Raw genomic sequence first — 19,035 nt, 5'->3', positions numbered from 1 at the left:
ATTGAGCTTAGTCTTCAACCATGATATGGATATCTATATATACGTTTAGAAAACAATATAAAAACTACTACATAATTTAATGATAATTTCTTCTTTTTGAAATAGAGCTGGCATTTGATAGTGGTCTATCATCTTATGTTTATAGTTGTCTGATCGTAGACCACCCTCCATTTGCTGGGCATGTTCATGGGTTTGATTTCATTTCTTTCATCATCTTGTCAAAGTCTTGTCGTGAGCCAAGCAGAGTGTAGAACATTTACGGGTAACCGCGAGGTTTGACAAAAAAAACTCAAATTTATTATTGTCCATGTAGGGTTGGTCGATTGGTTAGTATATACTTTTTTAGTGTCAAGATACTAAATTTGAAGATTTGCATATGACATACGTAAATTATGTAATATCCCACCACCTCGTGCCTGCTATTAAAACAAAACAAAAATCAAATTTCAATTCCGCCCCTTTTCCCTCCGAAATTGGCTCCTGGAATTTGACCGCAGGAAGCCCACCTGTCGTTTGGAGCAACAAAGAAAGTAAGAAATCAGGAACGCACGTCAAAAGTGAAAACTTTCCGGAAAATAAACTAAAAAGTCTAAAATGACGGCAAAAGTTTTCGGTCGTTTCGCTGCCAAGTGCCAACAGCTAATTGCCTACCTCGGCAAGTGCAGTGCAAACATGGATGGAAATTTTGAAAAGCGTTCTTCTCTCTCGGTTAAATATTATTTCCCACCCCAAGGCCAGAACTCAGGAGTTGCTCCGAATTTCTCTCTTTTTTTTTTTTGTTTTTTTTTTCAGGTATTTCTAGTTTAGTCGATTCTGTTTCACTCTTCCTTTTGGATGTAGTGTAGACTGCTGCAGATACAGGAATTCTTTTTCTTTGCCCGACCAATTCATTTTTGTTCTTTGAATTTGGATTTCGATTCTGGGTTCTGGGCTATAAGCCTTTCTATCTCGAAGATTAGCTTTCTGGAGCAGTTTTTAATGTTTCTTAAAGGCTTTAATGTTTTTCATTTCGGGTACGTTTCTAGAAAATTAATTTTTGGATTCAGGGTTTTTGGGTTTAGGGTTTTTGGTGATCATGGTTCATTGGGGTTCTCTCCTTCGATTCTTCTCTCTGTCTCCGAGATAGTGTGTGTGTGTTTCTGGTATTAATTACTTCTTGCTCTATTGCATGGATATTCATCTTAGTTTTCTTTTTTCTTTTTTATTTATTTAACTGCTTTATTTTGTTTGCATCCTGATCTTCAGGGTGGAAGTTTTTCAATGACCTAGAGTGGCTTTGGTTTCTGGTCCAGATTCCCCAAAGTTGGTGTTTTATTTAGAATTAATTTGTCGAGTTCTGCTTCTCTCTCTTTCTCTCATGGGGTAAATCTGATATTTTCCTCTCTAGGTTTAATTTATGTGTTTTTTTTTCTCTACCCTATACCATAAATTTGAATCTCGAGATTGTTGATCGTTAGTCAATTCTTTCATTCTTTTTCTTTTTGGGTTCAAGGAACATTTCGGCTTCCTTGAGTCCTAAAAGTTTATACTTTTATGCTGTTGAAGCTTCAACATTTCCCCCATCTAATCCTTCTGTCTACTTTGTTTTCTTCCCCTCTGACGCCTTATTTCTTTTCTGTTCAATTACCAACGAATATCTAAGTTTTTTTTTTTATATATTTTGTTCGTTCTGGAGATCTTTCCTATCGTTGTAAATATTTATTTATTTTTCGGTGTGGTGTAGGTTCCACCAAGAACAAATTCGAGAGATTCAAGTCTGAAGATAGTATAAAGTTGGTGTAATACTGTTTGAAGCAAATTTGCACATGCTAGGTCCTAGCAGAAACCGAGCTCAACCGCGGACCAGCAGAACTTGGCCGTTTTCAGGTTGGTTTTCTTAATACTGGTGGAGGAAAATGTATTAGTATGTTCTTTTAAATTTTAGAAGTTACTATACTTCAATCTTTGATGGAGCATGAGCAAGGAACTGCTATAATCCTGTCAAGAAAGCATTATGTGCAATGATGAAAAACAAAATGGAGACACCATGGATAAAAGCATTATCTCAGAATAGGTAGAGCTGGGAAATAATTCCTTGTTGAGAATTGGATTTGTTGCATCAAGCGTTGTTAGCCAGTGTATGTTAGTGGGAGCTCACCTAGAATTGGATTTCACATGCTATGGTTAAACTAGGGGACTTCTAATTCTTCTTTTTAAGGAGAAGTTATAACTCTACTTCGCTGCTCTAATGGAATATACTCCTTGCAATGAGAGCAAAATATAGTCATTTCACATATGTTTTCATACACCAAGGCAGCTCTTGAGAATGAATCCCATAGTTGTCAAGGCATTTCCTAGGTGTTTAAGTTCTTTGGCACTGTCTCCTCCCTTTTTTTCCCCCGGATGTTGCCTAGATGCCGTGACAACTCTCATTTGAAGATTATTTTGGAAAGTGTTTTTTACCCAACTTGAAGAAGTTTTGGTGTTTTTGCAAGTTGTAATCAAAAGAAGTTACAACATCTCAGCTCAGCACCTTGGCTACAAAATGATGCTTCCTTTTTCTTAATTAAACATTATGGCGTGACATTTTGACTTTTTAGAATTACTAATGAACTTTTACTTTTCTAAACTTGCAGGAATGGATTATGCAGATTCAAAAAGGAGGAGCAATTTTGCTGGAAAAATTCTTTTAGCTGCTAGTCTCACAGCTATGTGCATTATCATGCTCAGACATTCATCTGGTTTTAATGGTTCAAGCGCTGTAAGTTCCTGGTTGACTGGTCCCCTATATAAACTAGCAATTCTTCTGTATTTATATTTCTTACCATCCAATTATTTTATTTTATTTTTTTGTGGCAAATTCTTACTATTCAATTCAATATTCTCATCACCTTAATGAAGCTTATGAAATGAAAATTTTATATGGTTATACATTTCTCATGCCAACTACCCAAAAAAAGAAATTTCTCATGCCAGGGGATTAGATAACTGGAAGTGGTATTATAAGTGTGTATCAGTTGACTTGTATTGCTTTGATAAAAGTACTGACCTGAGTAAAATTTTATCAGATATGGCAGAATTTTTTGTCCTGTTTGATGTTTTGGCGTGGCTAAGAATGTCTATGTGACCAACCATCTTATGTTCTTTTCTAAAGCTTAACTTAAGGGAACCTGATTGCTACTTTCTGGTTAGGATTATTTGATGTGTTAATTGTTATGTAGATCTCATTTATTGTTTCTTAGACATGCATAAGCACCAACTTTAATGCTAGAAATTGCTGTGCAAATAGAAATGTTGATTTCCTTCATTAGTTTTTGTTCAACTTTTGGTATTCTGATATTAATGCTAAGTGCGTCATACTTCTAAAGCAAACAAATGTTGCATTGTGAATATCTTGGTCTTAAATTTGAATACATTACCATGTATCTCTGTTAGCACATACATATTTTTGCACTTATTTTTGGATGTCTAAAATGATATATGTGAATGGGATAGTTTTTTTATTTATTTTTCCAATTACTTTTTTAATCTTCATCTCTTAGATTTTGGTTCCTTTTGTTCTTCTGGTTTTCTGCTTCCAGTTTTCCAATCGTGAACCAGGTGTAACACATGTTCTCGTAACGGGAGGAGCTGGCTACATTGGTTCACATGCTGCACTTCGACTTTTGAAGGATTCATACCGTGTGACTATAGTGGTAACTCTGCTTCATAATAATAGAATTTAACTGTTTCAAGTAAGAGACACTAAATATCAATATTCCTAGTAGCAATACTTTTCCTATCCTTTGTCTTTGCCAGGATAATCTCTCCCGGGGAAACCTTGGTGCTATTAAGGTTCTTCAGGAACTGTTTCAAGAAGCAGGGCGACTACAGTTCATACATGCTGATTTGGGGGATGCTAAAGCTGTATCCTTAAATACATCATTTACATGTTGTACATCAATTAACCCGAAATATATTATATTTTATCCTACTTTGCATTCAACAGTGGAGCCAGAACATCTTTCCTTAATCAGTCACACAGGTGAACAAAATATTTTCTGAAAATGCAATTGATGCTGTGATGCATTTTGCTGCCGTTGCCTATGTTGGGGAAAGCACCCAAGAGCCTTTAAGGTATGCTTTACCCATTCTGTATGTTAGCTACCATCAAAATTAGTATGACAAGATCTTCTATTTTATTTAAACTTGCAGCTTTCGTGGATACCGATAAGCATGTACTAAACTTGGTTTTGACAGTTGGTTACCAGAAATGTGGAAATGTCAATAAGAGATTAGATGTAGTGATTATATGTCCTGGTATTGAACTCAATGAACCTAGTGGATTTTTATTTGGGAACTTCAAATGTTGGGCTCTTGAGAATGTAGCCCATTATCAGAAGTACTATGCGGTTGGCTGGTAACTATGAGTGACCCTGCCCTGATTTTTCTTAATTGTGTTTTGTATACACCTCTCTGAAAACAATGTTGACTTGGACATTGGTGTTGAAATCATTAGTCTCTGTGCCAGGCCTAACTGTCCTGATTTTGGGATTTGCTGCTTCCTAATTTGATGGAGTTGGCTAGTTATTTCTTTAGAATAAAGGAAAAGGATGGGAAGAGTTAGATGAAGAATAAAGTTGATTCTAAACTGTGTTTAGAGTCAGTTGGGTTATCAATTTGTTCTGGAAGAGGATGAGTTCTTACAGGGTTAATATGGATCTTGGAGATGTGCTTTCCATCACAGGCAGGATGGAAGTCTGCCTGGTTTAATATTAGGTGATTTTCAGCCTTAACTTTGTGGTTATCTTCTGCACTCCTCTCTTTTTTTAGGATTCTCAAAATGGCAATTCTTCTTAATCACAGGTTACTTCATGTCAATTAAGGCTATGTATGAATCATTAGCCGAAAAATAAAATGAAATTAAAAAGGAAAACGAAGGTTATGAAAAGGTGAGATGCATCAGTATTCAAGCTAGGAGAAATTCACATGCTGAAATGCCTTATTAGCTTTCTAGCATCCGGAGGGTGCTTATGAATACTTTTAGTTCGATTAGTTGGGCAAGAAAACTATGCTTCTCCACTGTAGGATCTAGAAGTCCTAGCTTATATTCAGTATATTCGTGAAAACTTTTACCTTTTCTACTTGAGCCCATATATTATCGTAACAGTTTCAATACTGTTGCACATGGGTAGCTTTGTACTACATTATTTTCTTCCTTGTTATCTGATTTTATATATCTGATGGTTCAACTAGATATGTGATCCCTTTTTTCTAGGTTGTCTTCCTTATATGGTGTGAATACTTAAAAATGTCTCAATATTGTGGCTTGAGCTGTTCAGTAAGCACAAGTACAGTTCAGTGTTCCCTTGGTCATCTTGATTGTCTAGTTCGTGTCATGTTGCATCCAGCACTCTCTTCCAAGTGCCTTGGTTCTTAGACGCTGACAACTAGGAATCCCCATATCAAAATAGTTTCTATTTTACTCTGTTTTTAATTTTTTATCCAGTATGTATTTACAGAATCAGCCTCTATGCAAAGCAGGGGTAAGGCTGCCTAGAAAGTCCCTTCCCCAGACCCCACAGTGTGGGCAGCTTCGGCACTGGGTATGCCCTTTTTTTATGTATTTAACAGAATGGTTCTGTATGTTGCCCCAGAAATTTGAATCTCTTTTGGTTTTTTTTAAGAAATTTAACATTTGATTGATTACACTCAAAACATTTTCTTTTTCTTTGTGAATTAAGTTAGAATACTTCCAAAATTTGCATTTAACCCTGTTAAATGCCGACACCTTTTTTTTTTTTTTTTGGGGGGGGGGGGGGGGTTGGTGCATCTGCCCCTTTGCTATATCTTAATCTGTTTCTACTTAAACCTGATCTGAAGTTATGAAAGTTTACAAATCCTGACAAATCTCATCTTTGATCATGTTGTAGATATTATCACAATATTACATCAAATACCTTGTTAGTGTTGGAGGCAATGGCTGCTCATGGTGTAAGGACATTAATATATTCTAGTACGTGTGCGACATATGGAGAGCCTGAAAAGATGCCTATTACTGAAGAAACTCCTCAGGTTAGACTTTTTTTGCTTGTGTTTTTATGTTTTATCAATTTTGATCTGTTTTGCTTTTTGGTTTGTAACTTACAGACGTAAGAAAAGTGGGAGCATGAATGCTACTGGTGTTTTGAGCTGTTTGAAATTTTATCCTTGGAAAAACTAATTTTCGTTGTGCATAATTGCAGTTTCCTATTAACCCATATGGAAAAGCCAAGAAGATGGCTGAGGATATCATCCTTGACTTCTCAAAGAATTCAGATATGGCAGTCATGATATTAAGGTTGGTTTTGGTGTGTTTCCATGCCGATGCATGGTATTGAGATTGGTTTCTGCTCATCTGTATCTTGTAAACCACTTCCACGTCAAGAGTTTATTTATAGAGATGGGTTGTTCCTTTCTGTTTATCAAATCAATTTTTTGTTTGATGTTTGTGCTGTCATTGCAAATAACTGTAGTTTTGTCAAACTCGGTGCAAGCCCTCAACTGTTGGTTTGGCCTGCGTAGCTAACTGCAGCTTTCTGGTTCTCCACTTATCAAACAGGCTATGGGATGTTTGGACAGCTAACTCCTTGTGTGAAATAATGTCATTTTCTATAATTCCAATTTCATGAACGATAACCTACAAATCTCTACTAGTTTTTTCTCCAATTCTTGTCCCTACTAGTTTTGTTTCTGAATATTCTGGTGTAATTATAACGGCTCAATTTTTCATTATACAAAAACTTCAGGTATTTCAATGTTATCGGTTCAGACCCGGAAGGAAGGTTAGGAGAATCACCCAGACCTGAATTACGAGAACATGGCCGGATTTCTGGGGCTTGTTTTGATGCTGCACTGGGGATCATTCCAGGGCTAAAGGTAGACTGATCACCATTTCGTTTTACTTTGTTCTCCTCTGGTTCCTGTTTTATGATATACTAACCAGATCTTGTTGGTTTCTTGTTAGGTTAAAGGAACAGACTATAAAACACCTGATGGAACATGCATTAGAGACTACATTGATGTCACGGATCTTGTTGATGCGCATGTCAAGGCCCTGGCCAAAGCCACACCCTCTAAAGTTGGTATCTACAATGTCGGCACAGGAAAAGGTACTAGAAACAATTTTCAAGTCATAACATCTTATTTGAGGAATTGAGTTTTCTTGAGCGAGATTCGGTATCTATATTACTAGAAGTCATTCCGTTTCTGTGAGCAGGTAGATCCGTAAAAGAATTTGTAGATGCATGTAAGAAGGCCACAAGGGTGGACATCAAAGTCGAGTTTCTCGATCGACGTCCTGGTGATTACGCCGAAGTGTATAGCGACCCATCAAAGATCTACCGTGAGCTCAACTGGACTGCCCAATACATAGATCTTAAAGAGAGTTTGCAGATTGCATGGAGATGGCAACAGAAACACCGAAATGGCTATGGATCACCCTTGACTTTGGATACTTAAATACATCACAGTTCATTTCATCACAATAACAGAACGGATATGTCTGTCAGTTCTTTCTGTTTGCCGACATCCATTTCTTATCAAGAAGAGTAGTTCGATTTTGAGGTAGGTAAAGATCAGTCTCCCCAGGGGGAAAAGGGGGAAGGGTGTTAGGTATTTTATTGTGGAGTTGAGAGTTTAGTTGCAGTCCATTTATTATTCTTATATGAAAATTCAAAATAGGAAAGGTCAATAATAAATCACCCTGGGGTTATACCTTCTTACTAACCAACCCACCAATGTCACAGAGGTATTTCGGTTTCCTAGATATGGATATTCCATATCTTCAGAACTCGTGAACAGGAGAATGAAATCATCATTATTTCTGCTACTGTTAGCTTCCTTTGTGTGCTGGTGAGTCGAAGCTGTATTCTGAACAAACAACATATACAGAGATTTTCTTCAGTGGAATCTCCATAAGATTTTCTTGATCCCTGAAATCTTCAGCTTTACCGGGCAAGTTTCTGTTAAAGTATCACACAGGACCTACACATATAAAAACGAACGAGCAAGAGAGAGAATTCATTCTGAGGTTACATTCGGGCTCTAGAACTCATTATGACTCCTGATTTTTGTTTATTTACTTGCTTCCGAATGTATTCCAGATGGAGGATCGATTCGAAGAATGCATAACAAGGAAATAGCAAAACACAAGATCGTATGCCAGATGTTTGATGAAAGTACTCGCTCTGTTGTCTATATGATTCTCACTCTTGGTTCTAATGAATGGAGACTAAGTGAAGGGGTGCCTTTCAACTCAATCAGTTTGGTTTTTGCATCATATTGAATCACGTCCACCTGCATCTACTGATGATTTCTTGCATAAACTGAGTTTTGAGGATGGTCATGACGATTTGTTTTCCGTAGATACTAGAAACAAATTAGCATCTGGACCTCTATCACTTGATAGAAATAGTTGGGATGTTATCTTCCTTGAACTTCATTATAATAATGCTGTTCAAGTATGGGTTCTGCCAGATTTTTATAAGAAACAGTGGATCAAACAACACCATCGACCTCCATCATTTTCAAGCTATTGATCCACAAATATCCTTGGAACCAATGGGTATCATTAGGAATGGTAAAGTAATAGTATTCTTACGGAATATTAACAGTTAACTACTAAGAGGAGAAACTTAACCCATTTCATAATTTTATATTCCACTTAAGTTTATTGAAACCATAAGATCCATAATGGCATCTCCCCCCCCCCCCCCCCCTTTCTGTTAACAAATAAATGGATTAAGAGTTCAGATAGAGGCGCTATAACAACACGAATTGCTGAACATCTGAATTTCGCTCCAAAAATAATATGAAAATTTAATAAGGTAAAGAATTGCAGCATCAACTGCATTACCCATCAATGATACAATATGATATCCCAGAGGTTGTAGGGAACTCCTTTGGCAGAGTTCCTACTAACTACCCTTCACTCAGAATTGGAACAATAAGTGGATTCATCTGTGCAAGATACACAATTGCCCACCTGACAAAACATAAAGAAGATGCATTGAGCTCCACAACCAGGAAAGCAAATAGAACATAAAGGAATCGAGAAACATTTACATATAAAAACGGGACGAAGGACAAAACATAAGGAAAGCATTAAGATTTGTCTGGAAAGTTGTTGCATAGTTTGTGCAGCGTCTTGTTTGCCTTCAAGTCTGGATCCAGTACTTGTACAATGAGGTACATGATACCTTAGGAGACAACCACATGGAATCAATTATAGGACCCATGGTGGATTGATTTCATTCCCAAGGCACTGGATTCCATGAGGTTGGCTCCTAAAGTGTCAAGTACCTAATTGTTGGACTGACTGCACTGTTAGTTCTGCCTTGCTTCTAGGCCTTCACCAATGCCATGACAGCTATGGTCCTTTGGAAAGTAGGACAATGCAATATTTAACTAAAACTGCTGGCTTATTCACTATGAGTATGAAGGCAGTTCTAATGAAAGAACCCTTGGCAAAAAATTCTCACAAGTAACCACCCAGGTTAGATCCAAATACAAAAACCCCAATCAGTTAGAAACCCAAAAATCTTTTAGAATCACACGAAAATCCAGGAAACAGTGACTAATAGGAGGTATAAAAGCACTTAAAAAGAAGACGATGATCTAATGAGTGGTTTGGGAATAATATAGGATACAGGGATCTAAGAGGCTGAGAACCCACAAACAAGGAACTGAATTTGATCTTAATGCTACAAACAGATAGGAATTAAATTTGGGTTGAATTTGATCTTAATGCTACAAACAGATTAGAATTAAAGTTGGGTTGCCTCTAGTTCACCAATCTAATCCAAACCTCCAAAGGAATAGAAATCAGATGATTGAAATCAAAACTATGTGAAAAGAAAAAACTTATGTCTGAAATAGAACAATTAAGACAGAAATCAGGAGAGGGTAAATTAAATCAGATGGTAACTAACCTCAGTTGAGGGGATGTCTCAGGGGGGCCTCAAGTGCCCTAAAACATGTAGTGATCTGATGGACAGATTCTTCACTACAGGGAATTGTGTGCTCAGCAAAAAAGATTAAAAAACTAGGTAACTGGCAGCTCAAATAGAGATGATTCTTGTTGTGGTTTAATTGTCAGCATGAATGGTGTGTTACTGTGTAATTGGCATTAAATCGGATCATTAAACCTTCCCACACTAGGATTAAATAGATAACCAATTACAAATCAAATTTGACAAAAAGACTCTTGAGGAATGCAAAATGGAGCAGGATAACTATGGCTTTCCACAGCAAGGTACAGAATCTCACTACCCTCCAAGGATATGTGACACAGCACAATCAGAAACTACTGTTCACGCTACAGTACGGGAACATCAATATGTCACACTTTACTGAGTCTCACAGCATTTCATTGAAGGCAACTTCAAACTTTGACTCATCGAAATCATCTCAGACCCTTGGTTCTTACTAGCTATCTATAGAAAACAGTACAAACCCTTCTGCCTAGGAGAATCAAATCACATTACCAATTACAAATAATAGTGAAAAAAGGAAAACATCCCTTTAACCCTACCTTCTACCCACTAAAGCGATACAATACAATGAAAACACATGGATCAATAGACATTTAGCCATCCCAAGGCTTATTTCTAATAAGTAAACCCATTATGTAACTTATCTGCAACATACTTAAATTAAAAAGAAAAGGTAGAACAAAGGGCCCCTGAACTGTAATAATAACCAGAAAACCCCTTCTTTTACAGTTTCAAAACATTTTACCTGATTCAACTTGTCAAATCATTGGATACAGGAGCTGAATACAATTGATAGTTCCCATTCAAAGGCATCAACTTCCACTAATTCCCACTTTCATTAAGAAATTAGAAAGTTATTTGGCTTGCAGCAACATAACGGGACTAACCATGGTCAATATGAAACAACGCGATTAGGAATGAAAGACCATTTGGTCAAAGCATATTCAGGATTTGGTATTTCGGTCTAGTCCAAAAATCTAATAGGGAGATTAAAAGGTCACAGAGGCTTGAAAATGTTTGTCTATTGCTACACTAATCCTCTCAATTTGAAATGCTACTTTGATTTCCATAGAAGTAAATGTGATAATCATGAGAGTCAAATCCTAACTAATGGTCATTCTATATAAGATCACATATTTGTCTCACTTCCAGATCCTGAAATATGTGCAGAAGTATAAATAACAAGCTACAAGAAAATGCTCTACTTATTTTCCATCACTGGATTTAACCCTTTTTTTTTTTTAACGATTTAAAATGTTCTGAATTTATGCTTCTAGCCAAGTAAAGTTATGCAAATGACAAGCACTTACATCATCCAACAGCAAACGGTTGTTGTAATAACTAACGTTAAGTGAAACCTGCACGATAAATAAACAATTAGCTGTTAACAAGCCTGATATGAAAACATGCAAATTCAATAACTCAAAATGAAAATTTTTAATTGATGCCTACTTTAATGAGTTTATATCAGCAAAACAGCATAGCATTCTGAAAGTAATTTTTTGTTGGTAACCAAGAATGTTCAATATAGCATGAAATATGCATCAGCATTTGGTACAGCAAGTTACTACAACTGACAGTAAATATATAGATCTTTACAATCAGAAAACATAGCTTTCAAAATAATATAAGGTTAAAGATGGAATAAGTCTCACATAGAAACAACCATTTCCAGCTGAAGCAACCTAATTTTTAAGATAATGACACTCATGAAGGGCAAAGAGGAAGAAAATTCATCGAAGAGTTACACTAATTTAAAAGGGGATTTCTTTCCTTCTATTTTCTTTTTTCTTTTCTTTTTCTTTCTCTAATTATAGATCTCACAAGCAAGGAAAGAATTTCGGCATACCTTTCCCTTATGCAAGCTACAGATCAATGTTTTATAACCCCATCAATTTTAGAAGCCGGCAGTGTAGCAGGGTGGTAGGTCAGTGGGTTGCCTTGCTACTGCTCAAGGCCTTTTGATTTCAAAATAACTAATTTTAAAGATTTCAAAATAAATCAAGCTGAGTTGCTTTAAATACAAAAATTCTATGCTAAAGATAATGTTTAAGAAATTAATGTAAAATACATAAAATATGCAAGATTAGGTTATATGACTGGTGATTGATGGTTTCACGAGCTCAAGCACGAAGATGTGATGGGCCACTGACTTGTCACGAAGTCAGAAGGATAGAAGGTGTAGAAGACTGATCCACCAATTTTCTGGACCAGGTGAGAGCGAACTAATTCAACAGGGGACTTTCCCAGTCTCAGCACACTGAGGTAGATAAATTGTTAGACGAAAGGGAGATGAGAAAACAACCCAAAGTTCCACACTTCTATGCGCATGAGAACAACCACTACATTGACTAGAAAAATGAAACAAGGTATTGAAGATCCTTGACAAACTAGATATTTATTTCTGGTATGCATTGCAGTGAAGATCAACGAGCTTCTAAGGTGAATTAATTAAATAATCAAAATCCTATTCTATCATCACTTTTCAGGAGTAAACCAAATGCTAGAACTACTTTAGGTTCCATGATGTTGGGTTGGAAAACTTAAACCAAGCCTACAATACAGGTTTAGTGCACAATCGGATGAATGAACCACCACTGCCTCTGAACTATGAAAAATATCTACATCAAACTATCAACAATAGTGTTATTTTCATTCAATCGGGATCTGAAGTTTATTTGGCAGATTAAATGGTGTTTACAATGTATTGTTGATACATAAATCCGTTCTCTACGAAGAATACAATTCTAGCAAAGAAGGATCCATAACTTCTACCAGAGCATTGCAATCAGGATCATACGAAGAGCAGCCCGAAATTTAACAGTTAAAATGGCTACCAATTAACATCTTAAAATATAATTCAAGCGATATAATCTTTGAATTCAACTTAACCGCAAACTCCAATAGGGTAAAAACAAAATATACACTAACCTTCGAAGACAACAAAATAAGAAATTCAGATCAATTTTCAATTACCCTGTTACAATTATTTCTTAAATGGGGAAGTATTAAACTTGGGATGAAAGAAAAGAAAGAGGAAAAGAAGGCATACAGGTTGCCCGAAGGTCCTCCGTTGAAGCAGATTCTGGCCAATAGAGCCCCGATGACACCCATCACTATGAAAATCAGGGAGGTTACCAAAAAACCCATGTTGTACAAATCGTGAGCTCAGCTCCCCAGATGATTCCTGCAATTGAGCATGAATTTGAACAACCGAAAGTAAGTATAAAACAAATTGTTGCCGGATCTGCAACTGCAAGATATAATTGATAAATTCATAAGAAACTGCAGAAAAGAGTTGGAGAGACACGATCGCACCCAAAAAAAAAAAAAGGGAAAGAAACACCACCTACCTTAACAATCAAGCTGAGCTCGAGAGTTGGACAGGAAATAAACAATCACAGTCGATTGGCACTGCTTCTCCTGTAGAATACTGTCAACAGAAAATTGAATTATAAGACACCTGATATGCAAATTTCAACTCTGAGCTCCATTTATCCCAGATTATTCCTGGACAATAAGACAAAGTACCAAAAAAAAAAAAAAAAAAAAAAACCTAAATGCCCATTATACTGTTACCCATGGGAGAATATAATTTCCATCCTCCCACATAATTATACCATATCAAAATTCTACAGCATATAATTTTACCATTAATTAAAGTTTTTTGCTTTACAAAAAAAAAATTTCTATCAAAAGTGGAGATCCTCTTTTTCTAGCTTGCTCATACATTCATACAGCCACACTCATGTCTTTCATTTATATTATGCGAATATGACTGTATGAAGGTACACTAGGTGGAGATGATTCCTTTTTTCCGTTGGCAACCATATCATAAAAAATTAAAATTTTAATTTAAAAAAAAAAAACCCAAAATTTTATAAAATTCTGAAGTATTTTTGACGTCTTATATCTCATTCCCAACCCTAAATCTTCTATCCGAGAAAGAGCAAAAAAAAAAAACCCAACCCCAAAATCAAAAAAAAAAAAAAAGAAAAAAAATTCTTTTCTAAGGCGTTTTAACGGGCCCAGAGTACTGGTTAGATCGTTTGTTGTACCCTTTGGCTCATGTACTTTTCCAACCAAAATATCCAGATAATTGTTCCTGGGCTTCAAACATGTAACTCAAAGGCCCATTAACAAAGGTTCATTTTCTCTCGACTTTCTATTAATGTTTTTAAATAAATTCATTACTGAAAAAGGAAGCAGGGACCATACAAGTAGGACAAAAAGCAAACCCAAACCAAAGTGAAGCGAAACAAAGGCTCAACAAGAGCTGCCCAAACAAATTGTTAGGCTGCGTTTGTTTGCAAAGGTTATTTGTTTTTTTTATAAGAAGTTGAAAATCTTCATTCATAAACTCGAAAGGAAATACAGACATACACCAAAGAAAATAAAGAATACAAAAGATAAATACATGAATACACAAGGTTTGGTCCGAACCAAGAAATGGAAATTGACCAAATGTCATGCGTACATGCAATAGACAAGGTCATCCTGGTTAAGGAATGGATCAAGCCCAATAAGCCTTTAGAATAAGGGTTGTAACAGCCACAACAACAATTAAACACAAGGAATATAACATATGTCTCCTCCATCATAAACGCCCAAAGAAGCGACATGCCATAAGGACGAAAATAATGCCACAAGGGCGGAGAGACTACACACCATAAGGGCGGAAACAACAGCCACAATGGCGAAGAAACACCAACGGCGACCAGCAACAGGAGACTCTCGCAGCATCAAAGCTTCTAGATCCACAAGAGGCACTTCCAGCTCCAGCGTAAACCTTCAGATCTGTGGAATGCACGACTGGATCTTGCCGGCGAGGAAGAAGAGTCTCTCCACTTCGAAGCATAGCGACGGTCGGTTTCCTCATAGCAGGAGAAAAGCGCTTTCACTAGGGTTTCTCGATGTGTCTTCTAAAATATACCCATTGAAGTCTTCTTTCAAATGTACAGTTTTTGGATGGTGATATTGTGATAAAACCCTACAATCTCGTTTGCTTGTGAAGGTGGAGTGGGAAAAAATTGGTGGAAAAAAAAAAACATGTAAATTCCCTGTGTAATGAGGTGAGGGAGAAGGCAAAGAAAGAAAGAGATTTTTTTTTTTTAAATGTTAAATATGTGTCTCACTTTTTTATTTTTTCCACTTTTTCACAAAATTTCACATATTTTGTGGGGTTTTGAAAATGTATAGGTTGAGAAAGTTAGCATACTACTTTATTAGATAAGTTTCCTTAAATTAAATAAGCTTGTTTCTAGCTTTTCCACCCAAGCAATCAAATAAACCAGAATTTTAAGATTTAAATAAACAAAAAATTTCAAATGTTTTTCCACCTCTTTTTTCCAACCACTCCTTTATTCCAGCAAACAAACGCAGCCTTAAACTAAAATCGGCAACAAAAGGAAAGAGGAACTGAAAAGCACCAGGCAGTGTAGAACCCTAGCTTTCATTCTTTTTTTTTTTTTTTCTTTCAATGGCTTGATATGTACTTTGTCTCTTCCTAATAATGTAGGAAATATTATATAATTGTGCTAAGTAATCAAATTTGGTATAATCAAATATAAATAAACCCTGTGCATTACTCCAATGCCCATAATGTGATGTTCTAACAACTATACTAGTACATGCACCTAAAATAAAATCTAATTGGCTTATCCAACAACAACTAAAACAACCACCACCGGGCTACGTTGTCATTTCAGAGCCACAAACCAAGTACAATTCTACAATCACCAAGAAGATGGCAATTCTCTTGTCTGAGCTTCACCAACAAGCTTAAACAGATTGAATAAGACCTTAGATATTACTTGAGATGGAGGTCATTTTGATACACTCAATCCAAACCCCACCCCTACATCATTTTGAATAAGCAATTGCTCTCTCATACATGACTATACGATCTTTTAATTGGAATTTATTTCTACTTCATCATCGCATCCAAAACAGAAATAGAAAAGGATAAAATGAGCAATATATGGACATGCTAAGTGTTTTACTGGCATTATGTCTAAGAAAAAGTTTACCAGAAAGAGAAATGGTCAAGATCAATTGAAATTATTTTGACTTTGGCAACACTCTTAAGTTAAGGGGATGATAAGCTCAGAACAACAACAAATCCAAGAGACTTCCTTGTTTTCCATTTTGATAATCTATACTGACATGGCCTACTTGACCAAACTGTGCTCTATCATTTCTATAAATAAAGCATCTCTCAAACTTTCATCTCATCTCACCAAGGGAAAAGAAAATTTCAGTCGCTCTCTCTTTCTCACTCCTTTCATCCCAAGAGAAAGAAAGAGAGAGAAATGAGTATGTCTTGTCTGCCATTATCAGTTTGCATGGGAGCTTTCATTTTGGCACTTCTTGCTGTATTACACCAGTCTCAGCTTGTAGGTGCCATTGATGGTGGCATTACCAGGCACTACAAATTTGATGTAAGTGTAGAATGATCCATAATCTAATGTCTCTTACAGTAATTAATTGTAAGATATTACCCAATTTCCATTTTTCAGATTCAAACTATAAATCTGACAAGATTGTGCCGCACCAAGAGCCTTGTGACTGTGAATGGACAATATCCAGGGCCTAAGATCATTGCAAGGGAAGGAGATAGGGTTCTGGTCAAGGTGGTTAACCATGTTTCAAACAATATTACTATCCATTGGTAAGGCACCATGCACCCTGGCTACCTTCTTTCCTCAACATTGTTGCTTCTGTCTATCAAGTTTTTATGGAGACTAATGCTTACTTGTACCCATAAGTCCCCACATAGGTTACTCACATTCGATGTAAGATTATTACTTCCCTACTAATTATCTGGTATCTGTTTGATTGAAAAAGAAGATGGTTTTAATAAAATTTGGACGACAGGCACGGAATCCGGCAGCTAAGGAGCGGATGGGCCGACGGTCCGGCATACATAACCCAGTGTCCTATACAAACTGGGCAGAGCTATGTGTATAATTTCACCATTACAGGCCAAAGAGGAACTCTTTTCTGGCATGCCCATATCAACTGGCTTAGAGCTACTGTTTATGGACCCATTATAATCCTTCCCAAGAGAGGTGTACCTTATCCATTTCCCAAACCCCACAAGGAAGTTCCTATCATGTTTGGTGAGCAGCAACACATTAAACAAAGTCCTTATATGTATGAGTGCATTTTTAATTCCCATTCTGTGTTCAATGATCAAACCTTATAAAATGATGTTGGTCTCCAATGTCAGGAGAGTGGTGGAACTCAGATACTGAGGTTGTCCTCCGGCAAGCTCAGCAGAATGGAGGAGGCCCAAATGTCTCTGATTCCTACACCATCAATGGATTCCCTGGACCCTTATATAACTGCTCCGCGAAAGGTATATTAAATTTTGGTCACGTATGACTCTGTCACACACACTGTAGTCAGCTTCATTTTCATATATGTGAATATATGTTTCCATTTCAGATACGTTCAGGCTAAAGGTGAAGCCTGGGAAGACATACCTTCTTAGATTAATCAACGCTGCACTCAATGATGACCTCTTCTTCAGTATCGCGAATCACACGATTACAGTCGTGGAAGTGGATGCCCTCTACGTGAAGCCTTTCGAGACAAGCACTCTACTCATCACTCCTGGACAAACCACTAATGTCTTGCTAAAGGCTAAACCTCACTACCCTAAAGCCACCTATCTAATGGAAGCTAGGCCATACTTCACCGGCCAAGGCACATTTGACAACACCACCACCGCCGGAATCCTTGAATACAAGCATCCATCGGAGACATCTATGTCTTCTACTAATATCAAGAACCTCCCACTTTTTAGGCCTTCCCTTCCTCCCATCAATGACACTGCTCGCGCTGTCAACTTTAGCAGTAAACTTCGTAGCTTAGCCAATGCCCAATTTCCAGCCCAAGTTCCCCAAACAGTTGATAAGCATTTCTTTTTTACTGTTGGTTTGGGTTCAACCCCATGTCCTAAGAACCAAACCTGCCAAGGACCCAATGGCACAAAATTTGCAGCATCAGTGAATAACGTCTCTTTTGCACTCCCAAGTACAGCTCTCCTTCAAGCCCATTATTTTGGGCAGTCCAAGGGTGTATACACTACTGATTTCCCAAGCTTTCCAATCTTTCCTTTCAACTACACAGGTACTCCTCCAAACAACACTAATGTTAGTAATGGCACCAAGGTGGTGGTGTTGCCCTTCAACACTAGTGTAGAGCTTGTAATGCAGGACACCAGCATCCTTGGGGCCGAGAGCCACCCTCTTCACCTCCATGGACACAATTTCTTCATTGTTGGCCAAGGCATTGGTAACTTTGATCCGAAAAAGGACCCTGCAAATTTCAATCTTGTTGATCCCGTCGAAAGGAACACGGTTGCCATACCATCTGGAGGTTGGGTCACCATTCGCTTCCTTGCAAATAACCCAGGTGGGTTCATTGAAACTTATAATCCACCAGATTTTAGTGTAATAATGGCCATAAACATCAACTGATCTCATTGCCTAGAGATTAACCTTAAAGCTTAAGTTAGTATATTTATTTATTTATTTATTTATTTATTAATTATTATTATTATTATTATTATTATTATTATTATTATTATTATTATTATTATTATTATTATTATTTATTTTTGTTTTCCCTTGCTAATATTTTTTCTTTATCAAATAGGGGTATGGTTCATGCACTGCCATGTTGAAATCCACCTTGTATGGGGTTTGAAAATGGCGTGGGTTGTGCTGGATGGGGAGCTCCCTGATCAGAAACTATTTCCTCCACCAGCTGATCTTCCAAAGTGTTGACGTAATTTGTAGCAGCTGTCTGCATGGGCGTTGCAAACAATTTTCATAAATTATTAATGTTGAGATTGAAGAGCTTAGCCTGATTTGTATTGTTTTGTTTCTGCAATTAATGTGCATCAACCTATCTCTACTAAGAGATGGAATAGTTTTTTGTGTAGTCCAAATTATATTGCTTGTAATGCAATGAACCCACATTCTCAATAATCAAAATAATTTTTTTCTCATTTTTTTTTTTACTTTTTCTTTCT

General features: G+C 36.8%; 3 protein-coding genes across 4 annotated transcripts; 2 read left to right on the top strand and 1 right to left on the bottom strand.

Annotated features, from left to right (window-relative positions):
* Positions 1-609: 609 nt before the first annotated feature.
* LOC149025794 (putative UDP-arabinose 4-epimerase 2) lies at positions 610-8,653 on the top strand. 2 transcript variants are annotated; one of them, XM_089146004.1, is made up of 11 exons: positions 610-792; positions 1,724-1,866; positions 2,616-2,740; positions 3,561-3,674; positions 3,778-3,885; positions 4,004-4,095; positions 5,892-6,033; positions 6,204-6,298; positions 6,747-6,876; positions 6,965-7,109; positions 7,217-8,653. In XM_089146004.1, the coding sequence occupies exons 2-11, from the start codon at positions 1,806-1,808 to the stop codon at positions 7,456-7,458; spliced, it is 1,254 nt and encodes a 417-aa protein (XP_089002130.1). In that variant the 5' UTR covers positions 610-792; positions 1,724-1,805; the 3' UTR covers positions 7,459-8,653. The 2 variants fall into 2 exon arrangements, with proteins under 2 accessions (XP_089002130.1, XP_089002129.1); XM_089146003.1 differs by having other exon boundaries at positions 610-1,013.
* Positions 8,654-8,722: 69 nt separating this feature from the next.
* LOC149025793 (V-type proton ATPase subunit e1-like) lies at positions 8,723-13,473 on the bottom strand. The gene is made up of 4 exons (XM_089146002.1): positions 13,346-13,473; positions 13,045-13,179; positions 11,303-11,350; positions 8,723-8,983 (listed from the first exon to the last, which is right to left on the bottom strand). Exons 2-4 carry the CDS (start codon positions 13,140-13,142, stop codon positions 8,920-8,922), a joined length of 210 nt encoding a protein of 69 aa, XP_089002128.1. The 5' UTR covers positions 13,143-13,179; positions 13,346-13,473; the 3' UTR covers positions 8,723-8,919.
* A 2,766-nt stretch (positions 13,474-16,239) lies between these two features.
* Positions 16,240-18,975, top strand: LOC149025792 (laccase-17-like). The gene is made up of 6 exons (XM_089146001.1): positions 16,240-16,432; positions 16,511-16,662; positions 16,869-17,113; positions 17,224-17,352; positions 17,442-18,413; positions 18,657-18,975. Exons 1-6 carry the CDS (start codon positions 16,304-16,306, stop codon positions 18,785-18,787), a joined length of 1,758 nt encoding a protein of 585 aa, XP_089002127.1. The 5' UTR covers positions 16,240-16,303; the 3' UTR covers positions 18,788-18,975.
* The last annotated feature ends 60 nt before the right edge of the window (positions 18,976-19,035 follow it).

The sequence above is a fragment of the Hakea prostrata genome, chromosome 2, assembly GCF_041222555.1.
Source record: "Hakea prostrata isolate BN-2017 chromosome 2, UWA_Hpros_2, whole genome shotgun sequence".
Taxonomy (NCBI): Eukaryota; Viridiplantae; Streptophyta; class Magnoliopsida; order Proteales; family Proteaceae; genus Hakea; species Hakea prostrata.
This window is presented reverse-complemented; position numbering and strand designations above follow the sequence as displayed.

Coding starts and splice junctions, on each gene's coding strand:
- LOC149025794 (XM_089146004.1), top strand. CDS start 1,806: ATGCTAGGTCCTAGCAGAAACCGAGCTCAACCGCGGACCAGCAGAACT. Junction 1,867..2,615: donor CAGAACTTGGCCGTTTTCAG/GTTGGTTTTCTT, acceptor CTAAACTTGCAG/GAATGGATTATGCAGATTCA. Junction 4,096..5,891: donor AGCACCCAAGAGCCTTTAAG/GTATGCTTTACC, acceptor ATCATGTTGTAG/ATATTATCACAATATTACAT.
- LOC149025793 (XM_089146002.1), bottom strand. CDS start 13,142: ATGGGTTTTTTGGTAACCTCCCTGATTTTCATAGTGATGGGTGTCATC. Junction 11,351..13,044: donor GGAGGACCTTCGGGCAACCT/GTATGCCTTCTT, acceptor TTTATCGTGCAG/GTTTCACTTAACGTTAGTTA. Junction 8,984..11,302: donor ACCGTTTGCTGTTGGATGAT/GTAAGTGCTTGT, acceptor ATGTTTTGTCAG/GTGGGCAATTGTGTATCTTG.
- LOC149025792 (XM_089146001.1), top strand. CDS start 16,304: ATGAGTATGTCTTGTCTGCCATTATCAGTTTGCATGGGAGCTTTCATT. Junction 16,433..16,510: donor CCAGGCACTACAAATTTGAT/GTAAGTGTAGAA, acceptor TCCATTTTTCAG/ATTCAAACTATAAATCTGAC. Junction 16,663..16,868: donor AACAATATTACTATCCATTG/GTAAGGCACCAT, acceptor TTTGGACGACAG/GCACGGAATCCGGCAGCTAA.